The following is a 23,378-nucleotide window of genomic DNA, read 5'->3' as shown; positions in this document are numbered from 1 at the left end:
CAAATGACCCAAACCTCAGCCCCAAGAGCACAAACAACATGGGCTGGAGAGAGAAAAACAAGCAGGGTGGGACTGCAGGGGCTAAAGCTGGAATGGGACAGCTTCAGTGGTGGGTGACTCCCAGGAAAGGTTCTCCCAAGCTTTTCTCCACAGTTCTTATCCCAGCCTGGTGCTCAGGGAGGGATCACAGGCAGGTTCAGTGACTTGTTTGGCATCAAAACATTTCTTTGACCCTTGGAAGTCTTCAAATTGTATCTCCCTTAATTCCTGCAGAGGCATTTCCCTCGATCTCCTTTCCTGTGCATTCATTTTCTGCTTCTCTTGTTTGGATTTCAGTCCCACTGAAGGTATTGGAGCAGCCCTACCTGGCTGAGTTAGAGGTGTCCCCCTGGATTTTGTCTGGTTGCAGTGGGGTTTAGAGAAGGCTGACCAGTGCCTGCTGGTCACTCCCTGTGCAGGCTGACCAGTGCCTGCTGGTCACTCCCTGTGCAGGCTGACCAGTGCCTGCTGGTCACTCCCTGTGCAGGCTGACCAGTGCCTGCTGGTCACTCCCTGTGCAGGCTGACCAGTGCCTGCTGGTCACTCCCTGTGCAGGCTGACCAGTGCCTGCTGGTCACTCCCTGCGCAGACTGACCAGTGCCTGCTGGTCACTCCCTGCGCAGACTGACCAGTGCCTGCTGGTCACTCTGTGCAGACTGACCAGTGCCTGCTGGTCACTCTGTGCAGGCTGACCAGTGCCTGCTGGTCACTCTGTGCAGACTGACCAGTGCCTGCTGGTCACTCCCTGCACAGACTGACCGGTGCCTGCTGGTCACTCCCTGTGCAGACTGACCAGTGCCTGCTGGTCACTCCCTGTGCAGACTGACCAGTGCCTGCTGGTCACTCTGTGCAGACTGACCAGTGCCTGCTGGTCACTCCCTGCGCAGACTGACCAGTGCCTGCTGGTCACTCCCTGTGCAGGCTGACCAGTGCCTGCTGGTCACTCCCTGTGCAGACTGACCAGTGCCTGCTGGTCACTCTGTGCAGGCTGACCAGTGCCTGCTGGTCACTCCCTGTGCCGACTGACCATTGCCTGCTGGTCACTCCCTGTGCAGGCTGACCAGTGCCTGCTGGTCACTCCCTGTGCAGACTGACCAGTGCCTGCTGGCCACTCCCTGCCTGTGACCCTGGCGGGCGCTCGGCCCCCCCATAAAATCTGTTCTGCACAAAAGTGCATAAAATGAAGATAAAGTACCTCCTTGGAGCCTGACAAAACCCATTCCTCTGCAGAATGGGAGCTGCAGTGAAAGTAAATAAATGAATGGACAGCAATCACAGCCTAGTTGATGAAACTGTTCAATTAAAGCACAGGCATTTACATGGTGTAATTTCCCTAAATTGCCAATGAGCCCCTTTAGACACAACCAGTGTTCAAATTGATTTCAGCATTGATTTTGGCTGAAGCTGATAAATTTCTGCTTGTTAGTTAAAGTAATTTTGCAGAAGACTTTGTAGTGCAGTATTGAAGTGTTCATTTAGCTGATGGTTAAAAGAGGAGTTATTTACAGAGGGTTCTACTGTTGGGCTGAGATGGGACAATTCCCCGGTCATCTTTTTACTTTTAATTTTTAAGCTTCAGTATCCAATCAATACGTTATTGAAACTGATTAAAATGTATCCAGCCAGCTGCCTATGGCTGTTTAATTAGAAACTGGATGATTCTTAAATTAAAGTTGTTTTGTTTGTGGTGGATGTCCATAGCTGGGAAGATGAAGCGAGTGGGAAATGGGAGTTTGTGCTGGTTAGCAGGGAGCGAGCTGGGGTGAGAGCCCAGGGCCTGCCCACCCTCCCAGGGAGCAATTCCTTCTAATATCCCAATATCCCTCCCTGCCCTCTGGCACTGGGAGCCATTCCCTGGCTCCTGTCCCTCCATCCCTTGTCCCCAGCCCCTCTCCAGCTCTCCTGGAGCCCCTTCAGGCCCTGCCAGGGGCTCTGAGCTCTCCCTGGATCCTTCCCTTCCCCAGGTGAACACCTCTCATGATGGCACCTTAATTCCTGCCACCAGACAAGGTGATGCAGGTTTTGGCTCACACTTTGCTGCTTCGTATTTCTTTCCTAAAACTGTGATGGGTTCACTCCAAGCTTTCTGCCACGTGGGATAACCCCCATCAGTCAGAGCTCAGGGCTGCTCTGCTGCCCCTTGTCCTTGCACCAGATTAAATGCAGCAGGTGAGTCCATCCCTGTGCCTGCAGCTGCTCTGGGTGCAGATTAAATCCAGATTAAATCCAGCAGGTGGATCCATCCCTGTGCCTGCAGCTGCTCTGGGTGCAGATTAAATCCAGCAGGTGAATTCATTGCTGTGTCTGGAGGTGCTCTGGATGCTGGTGTGGCTCTGTGTGTCCTGGTGTGGGTGTTGGTGGCTCTGTGTGTCCTGGTGTGGGTGTAGGTGGCTCTGTGTGTCCTGGTGTGGGTGGTGGTGGCTCTGTGTGTCCTGGTGTGGGTGGTGGTGGCTCTGGGTGTCCTGGTGTGGGTATGTGGTGGTGGTGGCACTGTGTGTCCTGGTGTGGGTAGGTGTTGGTGGCACTGTGTGTCCTGGTGTGGGTGTTGGTGGCACTGTGTGTCCTGGTGTGGGTGTTGGTGGCTCTGTGTGTCCTGGTGTGGGTGTTGGTGGCACTGTGTGTCCTGGTGTGGGTAGGTGTTGGTGGTGGCACCTCACTCTGCTCGAGCTCGGTCTCCATTGCAGGCCTCTCTCTCAGGAATGGGTTCTGCCCCACAGTGGGATGGACACAAATCCCATTTCTGGAGCTGCCCCTGAATGTTTGGCTGCAGGAGGGAAGCAGGAGTCCCTGAGGGGTCACAGAAGGGAGGAGGAGCAGGTCACAGCACGGAGCTCAGGGATCCTCACTCCCCGTGCTCGGATTCCAGCGCTGAGCTGGGTTAAGTGAGGCTCTGCTGCTCCTTTCTGCAGCCTCTGCTGCCAGCTGTGCCCTTTTCCCCAAGTTTGAGCATTCAGGCACCACTATTTGCTGTTTGTTTGCCACTTCCCCAGCAAATCATTTTGCAATCAGCACTCGAGCATCTGCGGTGGCATTTCAGAGGAGGGGAGGTTGTGCTGTGAACCAGCACAGCCCCATAAAAGCTCCTTTTTCCAACTGCTGTGCACTTTGGCTTCCCTGATTTAACAGCCACAGAGTCAGGCTAATGTGTTTGCTATTGCAGGAGGCAGCAACTGGCAAAGTGGTTATTTCCTAGGAACAATTTGAATTTCTTTCTTTGCATGGCCGTGGGAGGACGTGACACTGCTGTCACTGCCCTGCCACAGGCAGGGGCAGCACCAGGCCAAAGAAAGAGGGGAAAAAAGGAAAAAAATGAGCAGATGTTGGGTGGTTTGCTGTGTGGAGTTTGCAGCAACTGGGGCTGGGCTCCTTTTGCCTGGCTCTGGCACAGCTTTGTGCTCTTGGTTGTTTCTCACGAATGTCCAGTTTGGCTCCTCCTGTGCCCTCACATCTGGAGGTGCTGCTTGCTGCAGGTACAGCTTCTCCTGGCCATTTCTGAGCTCAAATGAGAAGCTTCAAGCTTTTATTTCTGTTGGGAAATCCTCTGCCATGGCCCCAGAGAGCTTTGGCATGGGGGTGTGGAGATCTTCCTCTGCAGCTCCTCAGTGCTGAGAGGGAACCCTGGGGAATGGGACAGGATTTCCCAGCCTTTGGGGGAAAATGATGCCTTGCTGTTTAAACATGGGTGATGATTTCATCCCAAGGTGTGAAGGAAACAAAGCAGAGAGAGGAACCAAAATATTCACTTGTGGTTCTACTCTGTTTCCTGGGAAGTTCAGGGGGCAGGAAAGGAGGAGCTGCAGCCCTGGGACAGGCCATGGGGGAGGCAGGGATCTCCATCCTGGGGAGGAATTTCTCCCCAGCATCCCATCCCTGTGGCAGTGGGAAGCCATTCCCTGGGTCCTGTCCCTCCATCCCTCGTGGCACCAGCCTGAGGTGTCCCTGGGCTGGAGCATCCCTGGCTCCTGCAGCCCCATCTCTGCTGCCTCCCTGGCACTTCATCACTTTGTCATATCTGCTGATGTTGGTGATATTTCTGACTGACTCATTGGCATAGCAGACAGGTCATGGCTTTCCCTTGAATCCTTCAGGCTTGCCAAGGAATTTCTTATTGATTAGAAATTGTTTCCCTGGTTATTGTAGGGGAAGAATAAAGGGATTTATCCTGGTGGCCAGAGGAAGCAGATCCTGTGCTGCTCCAGGCTCCTGCAGTTCCATCCTTACAGCAAAATAAATGTGATGAATTTTGGCTTCTAGGTAGAGATTACATTTATTTTGAGATTTAACATAGGACTAAACTCAGTTTCTAGTGAGAAGTTGCTGTGTTTGATGGGAAAAGCTGCTGGAAAAAGCTCAGGGGTCTTTGCAAACTCAGCCCCTGCTTGTGATGTGACTATTGTGTGAGCGAGGGGTTTGCAATTGTAAATTATGGAAAAAAAACGAGAATTGGTGTCTCCCTTGAGATTGCCTGCAGGTTGCAGCCTGTAGTTGGTTCTTTGCTTGCCCTGGAAGGAATTATCCCACAACCACAGTATCCTCTGGGCTTTAGGGAAAATTCCTCACAGGGAAGAGAGAAAATGGTTGGTTTGAGCAAATTGAAAGAGAGAGAAGTGTTTTGTTTGCCATCTAAGCTATTTATTAGGAATTTATTAGCTCTTGGTTAAGAATCAGCTGCGTTTTCTCTCAAGTTGGGTTTGTTTTCCTTCTGTGTTGAGTAGAAATTCATCATATTCAGTGTACGAAGTTTTTAGCATTAAATATTAGCAGTGGTTTATTCCATGAGGAGCCCGGGGCACTGACATTCCTCCTTGGTTTTCTGTACCTCAGGAAGAACAAATCAGGTAATGTGGATTTCATTTCAAAAATTCCCCTTTTTTTTTCCTTAAAACACAAACCAGCTGCTTCTGATGCTCCCAGTTGTTAATTTGCTTTGCTGTACAGCCACAATTCCTGTCTGGGGTTGGGGGGAGATGCTGAGGAGCTGGCAGATCCCCCAGAGCCCCATTCTGGTTTTCCCTGGTATTGATTTTGATTTTCTGGGACACCAGGGATGCTCCCTGCAGTCCATCACGGGCTTGGCTCAGCTGCAGGGCTTTGTTCAAGCACAGCGCTCGCTCCCACACCACCTCTCTCATTTATTGCCCAAAATAACCCAGATTTTGGCCACAGCACCCCTGAGGGATGAGAGTGGAGGAGACCAAGTCCTGCTGAAGGACTTGGCTCGTGTGGGGCCCTTCAGGGCTTCAGATCTCTGGGGATGGGGTTTCATAGCCAAGGGTAATGAAATATTTGACAAAACTGTGCCATTCTTGCCTGGGAGCTGCTGGGATGGGCGCAGGGTTTGGGATGGTGAGTTCTGCTGGGAATGGGATTTGGGATGGTGAGTTCTGCTGGGAATGGGATTTGGGATGGTGAGTTCTGCTGGGAATGTGGAGGCAGGGATGGACATTGCTGCTCCCCAGCGGGGATGTCCCAGGCAGGCAGTGTTGGGGTCCCTGTCCTTGCCTGGGACAGAGTGGGGTGGTGGCAAGGCAGGCTCTGGGTCCCTGGCAATGTGGGAATTGTCCCTGCCCATGGAAAGGCTGGAATGGGATGGGGTTTAAGGTCCCTTCCCACCCAAGCTGTTCCAGGATTCTGGGCTTGGTGAGGGAGATCCCCCACAACCCAGCTGGGTGCTGAGCATCCCCTGCTCCTCCCTGCAGGGCACTGCTCAAACCCACACCTGGTTTGGGGTTTTTTAGGAGTGGAACAGCTGGTTTTAGCTGTGTTTTAGGAATTTTCCTGCCATCCTGGAAGATTTTAAGTGCATTCCCTGAAAGGTTCCCAGGTTGCTGAAGGAATCTTTGGGGTTTTGCTGCTTTTCTCTGCCTGGTTGTGCAATGATGGGTTTGGCTGCTGCAGTTCTGGAGGTGACACCAAAACCTGTGAGATGAGACTTGGAGTGGGAATTTTGGTTTAATCCCCTCATAGCCATCCATGGGTTGACTAAAAGTCTGGTTTTCCTCCTCATGCTGTGCTCGTTGTCCTGCAGGATTTTTGTCGTTCATCCCTCAGAACCTGCCTAAAGGTATTAAATTCAGGATTTTGCCCTGCTGCCTGCAACCAAAACGATCAATTCCACCTTCCAGTCCCAGAGAACACCCCAGAAAATCCCTTTTTCCTCGGAAGGGGTAATTACTGCAGCAGCTCCAGCCTAATTTGAAGCGTTGGCTGTTAATTAAAAGACCACAGAGGTGTAGGGTTGTCCTTTGGTGTAACCAAAGCTCCCATTCCAGCTCCATTAATCACTTTGCAGTTATTGTGCAGGGGAAGGCCAGGACAACCGAGATGCTGGATCAGCCTGGAGTAAACAAATTCCTTGCCCTCCTGGCATCCCCCAGGCCCCAGCCCAGGGCTGCCTGCTCTTTGTGATCCAATTCCCAGCCATAATTAAATGTTCAGTCGGTGCTGTCAGTGCTCTGAAAACCAAACCAGGTACCTGCCCTCTGCTGGAACCTGAGCCCAGCCCTCCACGGATGACCTGGCGTGCATCATAATTAAATCATCAGCTCCTCCCTGCCACCCGCTCCCAAACAGGAGATCTCTCCCGTGGAAAATGGATCAGCTTTCCTGATCAGCTAATTAAGCTGTCCAGTGGGGTCCCAATTAACCCAACAGATGTGGAGCATCCCTTCCCAACCCCTCCATCCCTCATTCCTGCTCATCCCAAACCCAGGGTGCCTCCCTGCTGCTGGATTCATGGATTCAGCTCCTGCTCTGTCAAAGTTCCCATGGAAAATCTCTTTTTTAATGCTATTTTTTTTCCTCTCTGCCTTGCTAAATCCTTTTTTTCCTCCCCTGAAATCCTGGAAATCATCCTAAATCCAGGATGTTTTCCCACTGTTGGATCATTCCCAGAGCTCGTGGATTCATGGATTCAGCTCTGTCCAAGTTCCCATGGATAATCTCATTTTCTACACTGATTTTTTCCTCTCTGCCTTGCTAAATTATTTTTTTCCTCCCTTGAAATCTGGAAAATCATCTTAAATCCAGCATGTTTTCCCACTGTTGGTTCATCCCCAAGTCATGGATTCATGGATTTGTGGATTCATGGATTCAGCTCCTGTTCTGTCCACGTTCCCATGGATAATCTCATTTTCTACACTGATTTTTTCCCCTCTGTCTTGCTAAACTCTGTTTTTTTCCCCTCTAAAATCTGGTGCCACTCCTCTGCATAAATGTTCATCCAGGAGTTATTAAATTAAGGTGAAGTTTTTAGGAATTTCCAGGCCATTACCAGAAATCAGGGGAGCGCTCAGGGTTATAAATAAGATTAAATGACATTTTTGACCTGTCTGAGGGTGATTTTACACGCAAAAAAAAAAAAAAAACCCAACTATTAAAGCTTTTCTTCTTCAGCAATAATTGCTGGAGGTACAGAGAGGTAAAATATTAGAATTCTTTAAAGTTAGTGCCACGTCTCTGCCAATGCTGCCATCAATCAGAGCGAGGCAGTAAAACCAGTGAAGAGGAAAACCTTTAATGGTTTTGTTTTTATGCAAAATTACATTGGATTTCGAGGTTTTTATTTTTAACTTCCTTTATTTTCTCACGTTTTCATCATTAGAAATATTCAGGTCATTGTTAAATAGCCAGTTTTGGGTGTTTCTCCTCAAAAATTAGGACAAACTGCCGTTGAAATACTCTGGAAAATTATTTTGGGTACATGTGAACATCACCAATAATTTTTCTATCTTTATGTGCACCCTCTGATCACCAAATAAATGCAGAAATTGAATTTTGCTGAGATTTTCTGTGAGTCCTTAAGTTCTGAGAAAGGATTTGCCATAATCCGTTTCAATTCAATTTATTTGGGGAAGCTGCTTGTCTGTGAAAATACCCGTGGGACTGAGATAATCCTGATTTTCCATGAAAATTCTGAATAATGGTGATAATCTCAATTAATTCCATGGAAAGAAAATGGGAAAATTTATAAACTCGAGGTTGGACTCAAAGATTTAAGGTTGGACTTAAATTTTGGAAGTCTTTTCCAAGCTAAATGATTCTGTTAAATTCCCATTTATAGTTTATTTTTCTGCTGTATCAAAACCTTCAATGTGTATATTTTATATCAAAAATCAAGATACAAGCCCCTATAAATGGTTCCCTCGTAAATATATTTTTGATCCCTTGTTTTCCTCAGTTTTCCTTTAGAAATGCTGGATAAAATTGAATTTACAGAAAATCCATGAGGTAAAATTCATTTTTCTGTGAAATGAGTGTATTTATATTGCACATCCTCGCAGAAGCAATTTTATATAATCTCAAATTATTGAATTTTTTCCTCACCCAGGGCTTACCATGTCCGTAGTGGAAAAATCCTGGCAGTGAAGGTAAGAAATTTCAGACATTTTATTTTTTTTTTCCCCATTTTTTCTGCCCTTGCTTTCCTTCCCTTCCCTCTGATTTTTGGCTCTCAATTTGATTTATTGCATTAATTAATTTATTTACGGTAAATTTATTTATTTATTACTTATTTACTGTAAATTTAGTCATTCCCAATGAGCTCAGATTCTCAAAATTCAGGATTTTCCCCCCAGGAATTGCCTGAAAATCCCACATTTTGGTCCTCCATGGATGTTTCCAAGGGCAGTTGGGCTCCTTGATTAAACCTGGAATTTGTAGAATTTTGTGGTCAGGAAAAATCCCAATTTTCTCTGAAATTCACTTAAAACTGGGATAAAATAATAGCAACAGTGGGGCAGACCTTGGATGCAATTTGTGAATTAAATTATGCTTGTAAATGAAATTATTAATTATATTATTAATTAAACTATTAATTATATATTGTATTAATTATTAATTAATAATTATTAGTTCATCTGCACAAAAATAAGCCAAAAAATAATTTGGTTGATTTTTTTAATGATAAAAATCCAGATTTAATTGCACAAGATAACCCCAAACCTGTTGACTAAAACACTTCCAGCTGGTAAATAATCAACCCAGTGCTAAGAATCCATACCACAATCCCTCAGTGATGCACCAGATCCCATATTTTGCATAACCTGAACCTGCAGAGGACTCAATCCCTTTTTCCAAGGCACTTTTTCCTCTTTAAAAGGCAGCATCCCAGTGAGCACCATGACTCTGCACTGCTTTTTGCCATTCTCCCTCTGCTTTTAGCTGGAATTTCAGTGCAGCACTTGATTATCATTATTACCTTTATTATTTATCACCCCTGCCCACAACACCCCAAATTTCCTCTGAGCTGTGCATACTGTAAAAGACAAGGAAGTCTTAATTAAATTAAAGCAGAATATCTGGGTCTGACCTGTGCTTTTTGCTCTGCTCCCCTTTAGTGGAGGCAGCAAATGGAGAGAGGCAGCAGTGACAGCCCGTGATGAATTGCTGTGTTTATTCTGGATATTTTAATGGCCTCTCCCTAATTCAAATGGAGCAGGGAGTAAATTATAATTCAGTCACTCAGCTGCTGGGCCTCACCTGACAGCTCAGCCTGTGAGTGAGCCCAGCCTCAGGTGGGTTCCCCTCTCCAAAGTTCTCCCTGGCCATGGCTGGGGCTCCAAAATCCCTGAATTCTGGGTAAAAAATCCGTTAGGAAGATGCAGCTCGGTCAGGAGGATCAGAGACCTTCCCAGAGGACTTGCATGTCATTTAAATTCATTTTTAGCAAGTTCTTCTGCTCCAGTGTCCATTCCCAGCTCAACTCCAAAGTTCCCCTTTTTCCCTGGGCCTGAGGGCTCCAAAATCACTGAATTGTGGGCAGAAACTTCATTAGGAAGATCAGAGGACTTCCCAGAGGATTTGCATATCTTTTAAATTCATTTTTAAAAAGTCCTTTTGGTCCAGCATCCATCCCCAGCTCAGCCATCTCACCCACGCTCAGGGGATCCCAGGCAAATAATGATTGGTGCTGCAAAGTTCTTGGTTTAGGGGAAAAAACCCAATTATTGAATGTTCCCAGGGAGGTTTTGGATTCCCCATCCCTGGAGCGTCCAAGGCCAGGGCCTGGAGCACCCTGGGATGGGGAAGGTGGAATGAGATCCCTTTCCCACCCAAACCATGCCAGGAATTTGCATCCAAATCTTCATCTCCAGCTTCATCCTCAGCAGCAATGACTCTGAGGAGATTTTTTGGGGTTTTTTTTGTTTTGTTTTTTTTTTTGTTGTTGTTTTTTGGGGTTTTTTTGTTTGTTTGTTTTTTTGGGGTTTTTTTTGTTTTTGTTTTTTGTGCGTTTTTTTTGTTTGTTTTGGTTTGGGTTTTTTTGTTTTTTGTTTTGTTTTTTTGGTGGTTTTTTTTTTTTTCTTTGACACAGTTCCAGCCCATGCTGGAAGCTGTCACCTCATGAATCCCTGGAAGTTTTTTCTACCTGTACAAAACAGGCTTGGAAATTTCATACAAAAGGAGATGATAAATGCAGGTTAAGGTGAGATATAAGTATTTTTTTCCTCTTTTTGTGCTGCAAATAAAGAAATTTCCTCCAACCTTGACATGAGGCGGGGTCACAGAGGCACATGTGTGGAAGGAAACAGTAAAACAATTCTGCAGAGGAAGTGAGGCTGATCTCCCCTCATCAATTTTGGGGTGAAATAATCTTGTAATTCCTCTGTCTGTGTCCTGACCACCTGGAAATGGGAAAGCTCTGCTTTCCCAGGTTATCCTCATTATTGGGGTGTTTGTAATTAGGGTTGATGCAAATGAGCCCCAGACCTTTCCTCATTCTGGGCCTGGCTTTGGGATGCCAGGGATGTTTTTGCTCCTGGGATCAGAGAAATTCCTCGCTGGGATTAGAAGTGAGTGAGGTAAAATTTTGATTTGAGACCCCTGAGAAGATGGAATTGGGTGAAATTCAGAGAACACCACTGGTGGGATCCCAGCAGATGAATTTCTGAGGTTTCCACGCTGGAAAAAATGTAAGTGAATATTGTTGGCAAATGATTATTGATCTGGACAAGTGTGTTAAATGTTTCTTGGCAGCCCTGTACTCCACTTACAATTTAGTTTAGTGACAGCTTTTATAAATAACCCCGGAGCAGCTCTGGGAAGAGGCAGGTTATTGGTTTTTCCTGGAGACAGATTTTGGTGCTGGGTTGGAAATGGGCTCCCCGTGTTGTGTTCTGTTCTGTCAGCACTATTCCTGGAATGTTTATTCTGCTGCTCCTGGAAACTGACTGAATTCTGCTTCCCTTTAGCTTAAAGTATTAAATGGTGAAGGCTTGGCTGGGGGCAGACTGAGCCTGGCTCCAAGCACTGAGTCCAGTTTGGTTTTTAAAGCGGACCTTAATAATTGAGTTTTCAGGTCTTCAAAGAACTGTGGCAAGAAATTCTGTGTTCAGTTTGAATTTCAGTGCCTCGTTCAGAGGCTCTGCCCTGAACAATCCTGGGGATTCAGAGCTGCAGGAGGTGCTGCCCACTTTGGCTGCAGTCCCTGCTGCTTTGGTCCTGCTGGGCAGTTGGGATGCTGAGACAATTTCCTTCCTGTTAAAATTTTCTGTCCACCTATTCCTCTCCTTGTTGCCCCACAGTGATCATCATTCCAGGGATCTTCAGGATTTTAATTTTGAATCATTCCCTTCCCTTTTACATGAACTCTGTGTATTTCTGTGTTTCAGGTCATACCCTTGGATATAACACTGGAGCTCCAGAAGCAGATCATGTCAGAGTTAGAAATTCTTTACAAGGTATGTGGGTTTTGCCATTGGAATTACTTTTACTTCAGTTTTCTTACAGCAGATTTTAAAACAGCCTTGTGGCTTTTTTCTCTCTTTTCCCAGTGTGACTCCTCGTATATCATAGGATTTTATGGTGCTTTTTTTGTAGAAAACAGGATTTCATTGTGCACAGAGTTCATGGATGGTGAGTAGTGGATCCAGTTTGCTTTTGATTGCTAAGTAATTAAATGAGAGAATTGTTTTGGTAGAATGAAATGCAACAGTAAGACTCAAAAACGTGGAGTATTAATAATATTGCAGGTAGTTAAAAAAAACAGAGCAGGTTGGAGTTGGGATTGGGGGACATTCTGCATTTTCCCTGCGTGGAACTCTTCTTACTTTTATGGAAAATGTAAATAGAAGAGGAATAAAGGCAGCCTTAATTTGTGGTTTGATATTTGAGCCTCCCGTGCAATCTGTCCTCACTGACAAAACATCTGTTCCTCACTTGTAGTGTTTTGATAGCCAAAACAGCTTTTCCTTTCAAGAAATCTATTAACCCAATGTCCTGGGTGTTTGCAGTGGAAATGGTCTCTTAATTACCAGGCAAGGAGTTATTTTCCAGCCCAGCTGTTTCCCAGCTCGCTGCCGAGTTCCTTCTGGAGTCCCTCTCGTTCCTCCCCACGAGAATCCTCACCCCAAACCCATCCCTGGCCCCACAGCCTGGAATTCCAGAGCTGTCCCAGCCCTTGCCTGGGAATTTGGGATATTCCTGAGGAAAAGCAGGGACAATGCCCTGGGGCAGCAGTTTGTGACCTGTGCTGGTGTCTGAATCTGGGATATTCCTGAGGAAAAGCAGGGACAATGCCCTGGGGCAGCAGTTTGCCAGATTTTTAATTCTCAGTTTTAAATTTCTTTCCTTGCCTTAAGAATTTGTATTTCAGCCCAGGGACATTTTGGACTCTGCTTTGATCATGAGGTGTTTTTGCAGAAGAGAAGGGAGGTTTCCCAATCCCTTGGGAAGGTCTGTAGGGATTTAGAGGGAATCCCATGTCCCCATCAATGGGGGATGCTCACAGGGTTCTTTCCCATTCTGGATTTACTGGGAAAACTTCAACTCCTTCCTCAGGAATTCTATTTCAGGCATCAGTGTGGGCATGGCCAAACCCTCCCTGGTGTGATGTCAGGAGGAATGGCTTTAATCATGGATATAAAATGGATATTTATATCCATTTCAATGGCTATTTATATCCATTTAATTGGATGTTTATATCCATTGAATCGTGGATATAAATATGTGATAGCACAGAATGGTAGCACCAGCTTTTGAGGACAAGAGTTGGGATACTTTGGACCTTGAAATCTGCTTTTTGGGGTGATTTTGTTATCCCCAAGACATTTTTCCACACAGTTTGGAGTTCTTTAATGTTGATATTTATGAGTGGAAGGTTTTCTAACATTTTGTCACTGCTGTTTTCTGAGGATCAATGCTACCAGCAAAAATCAGGGACGTGGGTAAGAAGCTCCCTGAGTGCTGTTTTGTGTGTTTATGCAGAGTTTGGGAGGTTTTTAAGGTCAGTTATTCCTGCCACAGCTATTGCTCTATCACTGATGGTGTTTTTATTAATAACCAAGGCCTAGAAAACCCTTGGGGCTTCAAATCTGGGGCACTGTTTCATCTGGCACCACCTGAGCCTGTGCTGTTTGTCCCTGCAGGGGGGTCTCTGGATGTTTATAGAAAAATTCCAGAACACGTTCTCGGAAGGATAGCGGTGGCTGTGAGTAATTCATTGCTTTTTATCTCTCAGTTTTTGCTGTGGGAGTGGAAGATCTGGGTTTGGGTGGTCACTGGGAGGCTGGGGCAGCTCCAGGGTCCGTGTGAGAGGAGGGTCCTTCCTCCCTCTGCTCCTCCAAACCATCCCCTGTGCTCAGGGGCTCTGGGATGAGGGAAATCTGCCTTGGGAATGAGCAGCACAACCTCTGGGGGCTCCTAGGGATGGGGCTGCTGTGAGGGGAAGGTGGGAGCTGGGATGGTCCAGCCTGGAGAGCTGGGGAGGGGCTGGGGACAAGGGATGGAGGGACAGCACACAGGGAGGGGATTCAGAGTGGAGATTGAGATGGGTCTTGGGAAGGAATTCCTGGCTGGGCTGGAATTCCCAGGGCAGCTGTGGCTGCCCCTGCATCCCTGGCAGTGCCCCAGGCCAGGCTGGATGGGCTTGGAGCACCTGGGACAGTGGGAGGTGTCCCTGCCGTGGCAGGGCTGGCACTGGGTGGGATTTAAGGTCCCTCCCAGGATTCTGTTACTCACATCTGTGTGACAGGATGGGGTGAATGGAGTGGGATGAGGAAACAAAAGAATTTGCTGGCAGTCTGTGTGGTCACATCCCTTCCTGTCAGCGTTTCTTGCCATCAGGATGGAGAAGTGCTTTTGATCACCTTGATTTATTAAATTATTTCTTTAATCAGCCCCTTAAGCCCTTCTGCTCCCTGTGGTGCCTTTAGAGGTGGCTCAGGAACCCTCTGGGGATCCTTTGTCTCTGGGTGTGTGATTTCCATCCTGGCTCTCCTCATTCTGGCCACAGGGTTGGTTTTCCAACCCCCTCTCTCTTTGGTTGCTCTGTGGGTTTTCCTTGAGGGCTTGGAGGCTTGGGTTGGTTCCTGCCACCAAAATGCAGGGGCAGAACAGATTTTCTGTGTTCTGCTCAAGGAGGATGAAGTTTTTCCCTTGGCACAAGCCAGAGCTGCCACGGGCTGGTCTCTCACCCCCTCCACACCTGAGCAGCCCCAGGGAAGGGTTAATTGGGGTCATTTTTGGGGTGCTGAGGCTGTGCTGTGTGAAGAACCCTCGTATCTCCTGGGTTTGGTCCTGAGGTGTTGACAGTGGGAGCCTTAAAGCCCCTGGCAGCTCATCCTTGGGGCTCTGCAGCCTTCAGCTGCTGAAAATCCACTGGCCATGATTGAAAACTCAAATTACAGACCAACAGCAAATTCAAAAGTTCAAAAAACCCATCCTTCCCCACAGCTGAGCAGAGGGTAATGACCAGTGTCTCAGTGGATCTCACCAGGGAGGGAGATACTGCAAAACAATTGCCAAATATAAGGAATACTTTGATAACTTAAGCAGTTTAAAGCATAACAAAGTTATTCTATCATGTGCCATTTAATTAAGTGCTGGCTTTTCACATTCATTATACATCAAGCTGACAATTTAAATCCTTTAATCCAACACAGGCAGCTATTTAGTCTCTGTTCATTGTAATTCACAGCTCTCCTTTCCTCTTAATTTGTGTGGCCTGCCCAGGGTGATGAACATCCCTCTCTGATGCTGTTTCCTCTGAGCAGCTTCAAATCTGCTCATTATGTACCTGGCAGCTCCTTGTGCAGTTTGAGAGCTTTTCACCTCAGCTCAGAGGGAGAATCTTTCATCTCCTCTCCCCTCTGGAGCAGTGAGTGGGAAGCTGCTCACAGTATTCTCATTTTCCTGATGAGGATGATGAGGATGGTTTGATGATCTGGGATGGGCTTCCAGCATTCCCCCAGCTGCTCATTCCTTCTCCTCTTCCTGATTTTAGGGGTGGGTTTAATCCATCACACCTTGGTTTTATCTCTCCCCCGTCCTCCCCTTGCCATTCCACAGGTGTTCTCCTCCAGTTTTCCTCTCACCCCTAACGCTGCTGTCCAGCCCCACCTTTTGTGTCTCCATAGCTGGATTTTTTCATTTTGTCCCTGATCAGTCAGCCTGGGAGCCTGGCTCCCTGACATGAATATCTCACTTTTCCTGGTTATTTTATTTCCTATTTCCTGCCTGTGAGCCTGACTCCCTGACGTGGATATTTTGCTTTTTCTAGTTTTTATTTCCTGCTTGTGAGCCTCACTCCCTGAAATGAATATTTCACTTTTCTCGGTTATTTTATTTCCTATTTCCTGCTTGTGAGCCTCACTCCCTGACATGGATATCTCACTTTTCCCAGTTATTTTATTTCCTATTTCCTGCCCGTGAGCCTCACTCCCTGACATGGATATTTCACTTTTCCCAGTTATTTTATTTCCTCTTTCCTGCCTGCGAGCCTCACTCCCTGACATGGATATTCCACTTTTCCCGGTTATTTTATTTCCTGCTTCCTATTCCCACTGCAGAGCAGGGGCTGAGGAAGGAGGGGAACAAAGCAGCTTCAGAGAAGGGGAGCTCACCCTTTTCTGCTGCTCTGGGAGCAGAAGGTGAGCGCTGAGGCTGAGCCAGCCCTGGCAGCTCCTGGGCCCTGGTGCTGGTTTTTGGCACAGGGGAGGTGTTGGAAGGAGGCAGCAGGAGCCTTTTGTTTCCCTGGAATTGCTCAGTGGCTCCTTGGAGCCTCCCCAGGCTGTGTCTGAGGGCAGCAGAGCCTTTGGAGGGGGCTGGGGCACCTTTGTGCTGAGTCCTTGTCATCCCCTGAGCACCCTGGGATTACCCAGATCCTGGGCTTGCTGAAGGAGACACAGACAAAAGCTGCAGCTCCATGGGTGGATTTTGTAGACAAAACCTGCTGCTTCCATATTTTTTTTCCCCCCAGTCTGGTTTATTTTCCCCATAATTTTTTTGGGTGGATTTTGTAGACAAAACCTGCAGCTTCCATAATTTTTTTTCCCCCCCAGTCTGGTTTATTTTCCCCATAATTTTTTGGGTGGATTTTGTAGACAAAACCTGCTGCTTCCATAATTTTTTTCCCCCCCCCAGTCTGGTTTATTTTCCCATCCCCATGTCCACAGTCATTTTTTTATTTTCCCAAGACATGTCCAGTGCATGAATCCACGGAAGCTGCTTGATGACCTGCACACCTGTTAATTGCAATTTGTGGAAGTTTTTAAGGGAAGCCATTTCCAGAGGAAAAGGATGCAGCACAGGCAGGCATTCCCTGCATCCCAGCACTCCTCTGGCTCCAGCTTTGGGATTTGTGGCCTTGGATTCGTTGATCTGGGAGGGCTTTTCCAGCCTAAATGGTTCTAAATGGGCTCTACTGGATTTGTCTTTCTCATCTTCTGCCCTCTCAATCAGACTTGGCAGGGATGAGGGGCAATTCCAGAGAGGCCCCAGGGGCTGCAGGGAGCTGGGAATGTTCCCCTGGAGAAGGGAAGGATCCAGGCAGAGCTCAGGGCCTGAAGGGGCTCCAGGAGAGCTGGAGAGGGGCTGGGGACAAGGGGCAGGACACAGGGAATGGCTTCCTGTCCCATGTGGCATTCCAGGGATCCAGGGGCAGCCCCAGCTGCTCTGGGCACCTCTGCCAGGGCCTGCCCACCCTCCCAGGGAACAATTCCTCATTCTCAATATCCCATCCAGCCCTGCCCTCTGGTGTTTTGGAGCCATTCCCCTTTCCTGTCCCTCCATCCCTTGGGAATTGTATCTCCATCCCTGGTTTTGGTTCCTGCAGGCCCTGCAAGGCCACACTTGGGTCACCTTGGAGCTTCTCTCTTTCCTCCAGGCTGGACAATCCCAGTTCTCTCAGGAGATGTGGAGGGATCTCTGCCCTCACCCTAAAATCCATCCCTGCTCCCTTTGGGAGTCGCCATCAGTGAAAAGGGGAAATCTCCCTCAGTCCCTCCCCTTCCTGCTTTTTTTATTTCCATGGAGGGCTGGGGTGTTTTCTCAAGGAAAAGCAGATTTTGGGAGGCCTGAAGGGAGGCTGTGGCCGCTGCTGGGGTGCTGCTGCTCCCTCTGTGCCTTGGCTTGCCTCTTCACACATTTATTTTCCCTCCCTTGCTGGAGCAGTGACATTGTGCTCTGTGCTGTTGATTGAAGTTCTCCCTGAAAGGATGTGCACTTGAACTGTCAGCAGAGTGAGAGATTGACAGCAGGTGGAAGCACTTTTTGTGTCAAGGCTTTGTCAAGGCATTGTTGTAAAACCTCCTTCACTGAATACCAATAATTCCTGCTCCGGCTTCAATCAAAAGATTCTCCCCTCCAGGTTTAGAATAATATTTAATGCTTGAGAGTCCTTCCCTAATAGGCAAATGTAAGGGGAGTGAATAACGAGCTGAGTCCATTTGGGGGGCTTCTGTGAGCAGATTTACAGCCCAGGATAAAGGGAAAAACTCCTTTTTTATTCCTTTGTACACCCAGAGAGTCTGAAGGGAGAGTTTGGTGATTCCATGGCTTCCCTCACTGCTTACCCAGCACATGTTCCATCATAAAGAGGTGTAGTAACTCACAGCTGTTGATTTTTGTTTCCTGAGAAATGTTTCCTTTTTTTTTTAAATGGATGCTTGCTTTAAACTAAACAATTTCCTATGGCTTGAAAGATTTTCAATAGTCTAAATACATTTTTAATAATCAAAGAGTTTACTGTTCTGAAAATCCCTTTGGCCATTGAAGGAGGTTTGAAATGTTGCATCTCCTTGATTATTTTTGCATTGGTATATTATTATTTATATGTATATGTATATTTATATTTATAATTATATTTATTTGTTTGTTATTTGTTATTGATAATTATTATTATGTTATTGCTGGTGTAATTATGTGAAAACACTGTAGATAAAATTTCCATTTGCTTTTCATAAGCCATGGAATCATGGAAAGATTAATGTTAGGAAAAAACCCTTCAAGATCATTAAATCCAAGGTTTTTGAAAGGCTTGAGGTGAACAAGCCACACCTCTGGGCAGGCAGAATTTGACCAAAGCTTTTGTTAAAGGTAAAAAGCATCTGAGGCCAGGAGATGCTTGGGTTTGGAGTGAGTTTAAGGGAGGAATTATCTCCTGGAACGATTCCTTTGGGATCCACCATCATTATTTGCTTTACAGAAAGATTCTGATTCCACCAACATAATTTTTCTTACAGAATAAATTTTAAATTTTGAAAGAGTTTCTAATCCAAGGGGAAGGCAGAAAATGGCTGTGCTCTCTGCTTTCACTCTGTGTAACTTTTAGCACTTCTGCTCCATCACTGCAACATAAATAAATTCATTTTGGGCTACTCAGACCACAGAAAATTAATTGTCTTGACTGCAGAACTCACACAACTTGAACATGGTCAGAAATGCTTCATGGTTTTGGAGAGCCATGAGGAAAACCTCTTGGAAATGGAATTAAATTTCACCTCAGAGGTGGAGAGTGTTGAAAAGCCAGCAGGGATGGGCTGGGGAGCTCAGCACAGCTTGGAATTTTGTGCTGGTTGGGATTTTGTGCTGGTTGGGATTTTGTGCTGGTTGGGATTTTGTGCTGGTTGGGATTTTGTGCTGGTTGGGATTTTGTGCTGGTTGGGATTTTGTGCTGGTTGGGATTTTGTGCTTGGGATTTTGTGGTTGGAACTTTGTGCTGGTTGAGTTTTGTGCTGAAGTAACTGGGTTTGGAGTTTGGCTTTAACAGCTTTGGTGCTGGAAGGAGCAAATTTTGAAACCTGCCCAGGTTTAGGAGCTGTATTTCCTTTTAGGAATTGTGTTTTAGGAATTGTATTTACTTTTAAGAGTTGTATTTGCTTTTGGGAATTGTGTTTTAGGAGTTGTGTGTGGTTTAGGAGCTGTATTTCCTTCTAGGAGTTGTGTTTTAGGAATTGTATTTACTTTTAAGAGTTGTATTTGCTTTTAGGAATTAGGAATTGTATTTTAGGAGTTGTGTGTGGTTTAGGAGCTGTATTTCCTTCTAGGAGTTGTGTTTTAGGAGCTGTAGTTTCTCTGCTGTGAGATGCAGCAGGATTTGTGTTGGGTCCAGCATGAGAGGAGAACGAGGGAATTTTCACAGTTCAAGAGGAAAAGTTCCACATTTGCATTGGGTAAATTAAAGGCAGTAAAGGAGAAGGCACAGGGTGCAGCAGATGGAAAGAAAGGGAAGGGAGGAAGAAGTGGAAGAGGTCATTAAGAGATTTTCTTGGTTTCTGGCCTTTTTCAAGAGGACAAATCATTCCCTCCTTTGGCCTTCATGGTTTTTAGCACCCCACAAGGGCAGGTGAATTAAAGATCCACTGAGATGCCTGAAGGGATTCAGTGTGAGCTCAGCTGAGTTCAGCTCACAGCTCCTGGCAAGAAATTAAAGTGTGTATTATTAATTTGTGCATTAATAAAGGACCTGCTGCAGGTTTTTAGCAGGGGCTCACCTGGGAGGGAGGTGGGGTCTCCCCTTTTCCTGCTCCTGCCTTCATTCTTACTCCTGCCTTCTCTGATCTCCCACCCCAGCTGAAACTGGGAATTTTTCCTATCAGGAATCCCTAAAATGTGATTTTTTTATTTCTTTTACCTAAAGGTTGTGAAAGGCCTGACCTATTTATGGAGTCTGAAGATTTTACACAGAGGTGAGTAGCAGATGTTTTCTGTTTTCCCATGAAATTTTAACATCACTTTCTCCACAGACCAAGCAAACATCTGCTTTGAGTGCAGTGGGGTAATGCAGAATGGATCTCACTCATTAACCTTGCACACTTCCTTGTAAAACATTTTTATTGCTCTTTCATTGCCCTCCCTCCTCCCCTGAAAAGAAAAGGACTGAGGAGAGGAATGAGTTTTACAGGGATTTAGAAGCTTAGGGCTGCAAACAGGTGCCCAGTGGAAAACATCAGCGTGGAAATGAGATGTTTGATGGAGGTGGAAACAGAAAATGGGCAATGAATTGTCTGTGGTGCTTGAGAAATCTCAGGTGACAGCCACAAGTGTTGCTGGGGCTCAGATCTGTAAAATCATGAACCCTACCATGATCAGGGACAGGGAAAGTCTGTAAACCTGCTTGGACATAAGTCAGTTTGGGGGTTTTGCTGTTTATTCTCTTTCCTGCAGCTAATTTGGGGTGGTTTTTTAAAACTTCTCATTTGTTCCTTGCTTTTTACTGTTAAATTTTGTTTAAAATGTGTCTGTTTGGAAAAATTAATTCAGATCCACCAATACTTCAAAAACAATGTGGGAAATGCTGTTTAAAAAACAGAGAAGCCCATTCCCCCTACACCAAACTTCCAAAAGAAGGAAAAAAAAAAAAAAGGGGGAAACTCATTCAATTTTTAATGTTTCCAAGGAGTCTGGAGGTAGCTGCTCTGCTCCCTGGTGCTGCTGTGTATTCCCACATCTGTTCCCTCATCCTGGGAGCAGCAACCCAGGAAAGAGCATCTCAGTGGATCTTTAATTCACCTGCCCTTGTGGGGTGCTAAAAACCAGGAAGGCCAAAGGAGGGAATGATTTGTCCTCTTGAAAAAGGCCAGAAACCAAGAAAATCTCTTAATGACCTCTTCCACTTCATCCTCCCTTCCCTTTCTTTCCATCTGCTGCACCCTGTGTCTGCTCCAGGTGACTCCTGCTCTTTTCATCCTGCCATTTTTGGGCTACAGAAAATGTGAATTTCTGTCTCTCCAAAGCAGGGGCAGAGGGATGGAATGGCAGGCAGGTGATTATTTCTGCAGGTGATGTCCTGGAGTTCAGAATTGTATTATTTTACCAATTTTTGGGCTACAGAAAATGTGAATTTCTGTCTCTCCAAAGCAGGGACAGAGGGATGGAATGGCAGGCAGGTGATTATTTCTGCAGGTGCTGTCCTTCAGCTGTCTCCTGGTTTTGATGCTCAGAGGTAAAAGGAGGAATTTTGGCTCCCGATTTTCCTGCAGTGTCACCCAGGGCAGAGCAGGAGAGTCAGGAATTTCCAAGGAAGGGCTGGAGCAGGGAATTGGGAGAGAAGGAAGCAAACAATGAGCAAGTCTTTTATTGCAGATCAGACATCTCAGCAAATATTCCAGCTTCACTTCAAAACAAAGCTCACAACTAATGAGGTGATAGCCGTGCATATTAATAAACCCGAGCTGGAGTCATCACACCCACATCAAACATAAACATAAGATTAACACCTCCACCACTTCCTTGGAAGATGTGAGAATGTCCCAATGATAAGTGTGCTCTTTTCCCCAGAGCATAAGAAGTAGAAATGGAAGGGTAATGAGAAATTAACTTAGATTTAAAACAGAATTAGCAATTAAACAAGTCTAATCATGTACAAAGTCAAAGTTTGTCTAAAGACAAACCAGAATCTGTTAAGTTCAAGAATAAGTATAGACCGTGTGCATTTTATCTGCTGTGTTTTGCTTTGTTCACACCTGCTTCTTAAAGGAATTGCAGGAAATCAATGTTACCCACTTGTGTTTAATTGTACTGAGCTGCATTGGTGACTTGGCTCTCTGAGTACTGGGGCTGTTTATATATATATTACAGATATTTATTTATTTCGTGGTTTGGGCACCTCAGTTCCTGGGTAGGTTTTTAAATAGAAGTTCTGGAGGTGTTGCTGGTTTGAAAAGAGGGAGAATTGAGGATCTGTGGCAGGAGGAGGTCTGTGCATCACACTGACCCTCTCCTTTTCCCCCAACACAGCAGAAATCCAAGGATATTCCACTCCTCTTTGTTCTGGCTGGGAGGGACAGGCACTGGAGGGGCATTCCCATCTTCTCACCATTACTATTGTTATAATTATTAATAATAATAATCATGTTATTGCTGTTATTATTATGTCAAAACGCTGTAGATGGAATTTCCATTTGCTTTTCATAAGCCATGGAATCCTGGAAAGATTAAGGTTGGGAAAAAGCCTTTAAGATCATTAAATCCAAGGTTTTTGAAAGGCTTGAGGTGAACAAGCCACACCTCTGGGCAGGCAGAATTTGACCAAAGCTTTGGTTAAAGGTAAAAACCCATCTGATTGTTTGCTGAGGATTTCAGCAGAGGTGTCCAGAGCTGCACATTTGCATCTTCCTCCCTTCCCTGTTTTATCTCTGGGGGATGTAATCAGCATTAGGGCCACCCAATGGAGCACAGACACAAACCCAGGGGTGTTTGGGGATTTGTTTGGGGATTGTGGAAGCTGTCCCTGCCCATGGCAGGGGGGACAGGATGAGCTCTAAGGTCCCCTCCCACCCCAGCCATCCCAGGATCCTGGGTTTCCATGCATTTATTTATGTCTGTATGTAAAGCTGAGCACACATTCTGTGCTTCCTTGCATGTATTTATGCCTGTATGTAAAGCTTGCCCACTCATGGACCACTTAAGGCTTATTTTAAAAAAAAACTTAATCCTGGCCTCTGCCAAACCACGCTGCTGCCTTCCTTGAACCCGGCCTGTTGCTGTTTGCTGTTTTTAAAAGCCAGCAGAAGTCAAGAGACAGCTTTTAAAGCATCTCAGGGCTTTGTTTTTTTCCTTTTTTTCCCCTCACACAATCATGAATCTGTTTGCTTTTCAATGCCACCAAGGAGTGAAATGTTTGGTGTTCAAAAAGCTGAACCTCTGAGGGTTCTATTACTGTTGAGTAAGAGCTTGGAGGTCCTGTTTGTTTGCAGAGAGGTGAAACTACTCAGGCAGCTCCATCACCAGGAGAACTTGTTCATCCTCTATAATGATGCTTCATAGAAATCATTTGTATTAAGCAAGCCCTGGTAATGGGAGCATAATGACCCCTTTTGGCTCTTGTTTAAATTCTTTCACTTCTCAACACTAATATTAATCACAAGCAGATGGTGCAGAACATTATTTATGCACACTTGTTTCCCAAACCCAAAAAATATTTAACCCATTAGCTGAAGTGGGTGATGAGAGCAGGAGGCTGATGTGCTGATGAGCTGATTGTCTCCCTGCTCCCAGCAGCAGATATTTTGGTGCAGGGCTCTCAGTTCCTTTCCTTTTTGAGGAAATGAGCACAGCCATTGAAAAGCACAGCAGATATTTGAGTGAATTCCCTGATTCCGTGGTGTTTGGTCCTGCTGGAA

The 23,378-nt window shown here is 46.0% G+C and overlaps 1 protein-coding gene across 1 annotated transcript in view; it reads left to right on the top strand.

Annotated features, from left to right (window-relative positions):
* The window catches only part of MAP2K5 (mitogen-activated protein kinase kinase 5), a 119,077-nt gene that overhangs the window by 34,378 nt on the left and 61,321 nt on the right, over positions 1-23,378 (top strand). Inside the window, exons 9-13 of the mRNA XM_071441140.1 lie at positions 8,369-8,408; positions 11,649-11,717; positions 11,811-11,892; positions 13,404-13,465; positions 19,895-19,943. Of these exons, the coding sequence (XP_071297241.1) occupies positions 8,369-8,408; positions 11,649-11,717; positions 11,811-11,892; positions 13,404-13,465; positions 19,895-19,943 (302 nt within the window). The remainder of the gene's footprint in view (positions 1-8,368; positions 8,409-11,648; positions 11,718-11,810; positions 11,893-13,403; positions 13,466-19,894; positions 19,944-23,378) is intronic.

The sequence above is a fragment of the Agelaius tricolor genome, unplaced genomic scaffold, assembly GCF_023055355.1.
Source record: "Agelaius tricolor isolate 1412-34295 unplaced genomic scaffold, bAgeTri1.0.p SCAF_16, whole genome shotgun sequence".
Lineage (NCBI taxonomy): Eukaryota > Metazoa > Chordata > Aves > Passeriformes > Icteridae > Agelaius > Agelaius tricolor.
Note: the sequence above shows the minus strand (reverse complement) of the source record. Positions and strands in the feature narration are given on the sequence as shown.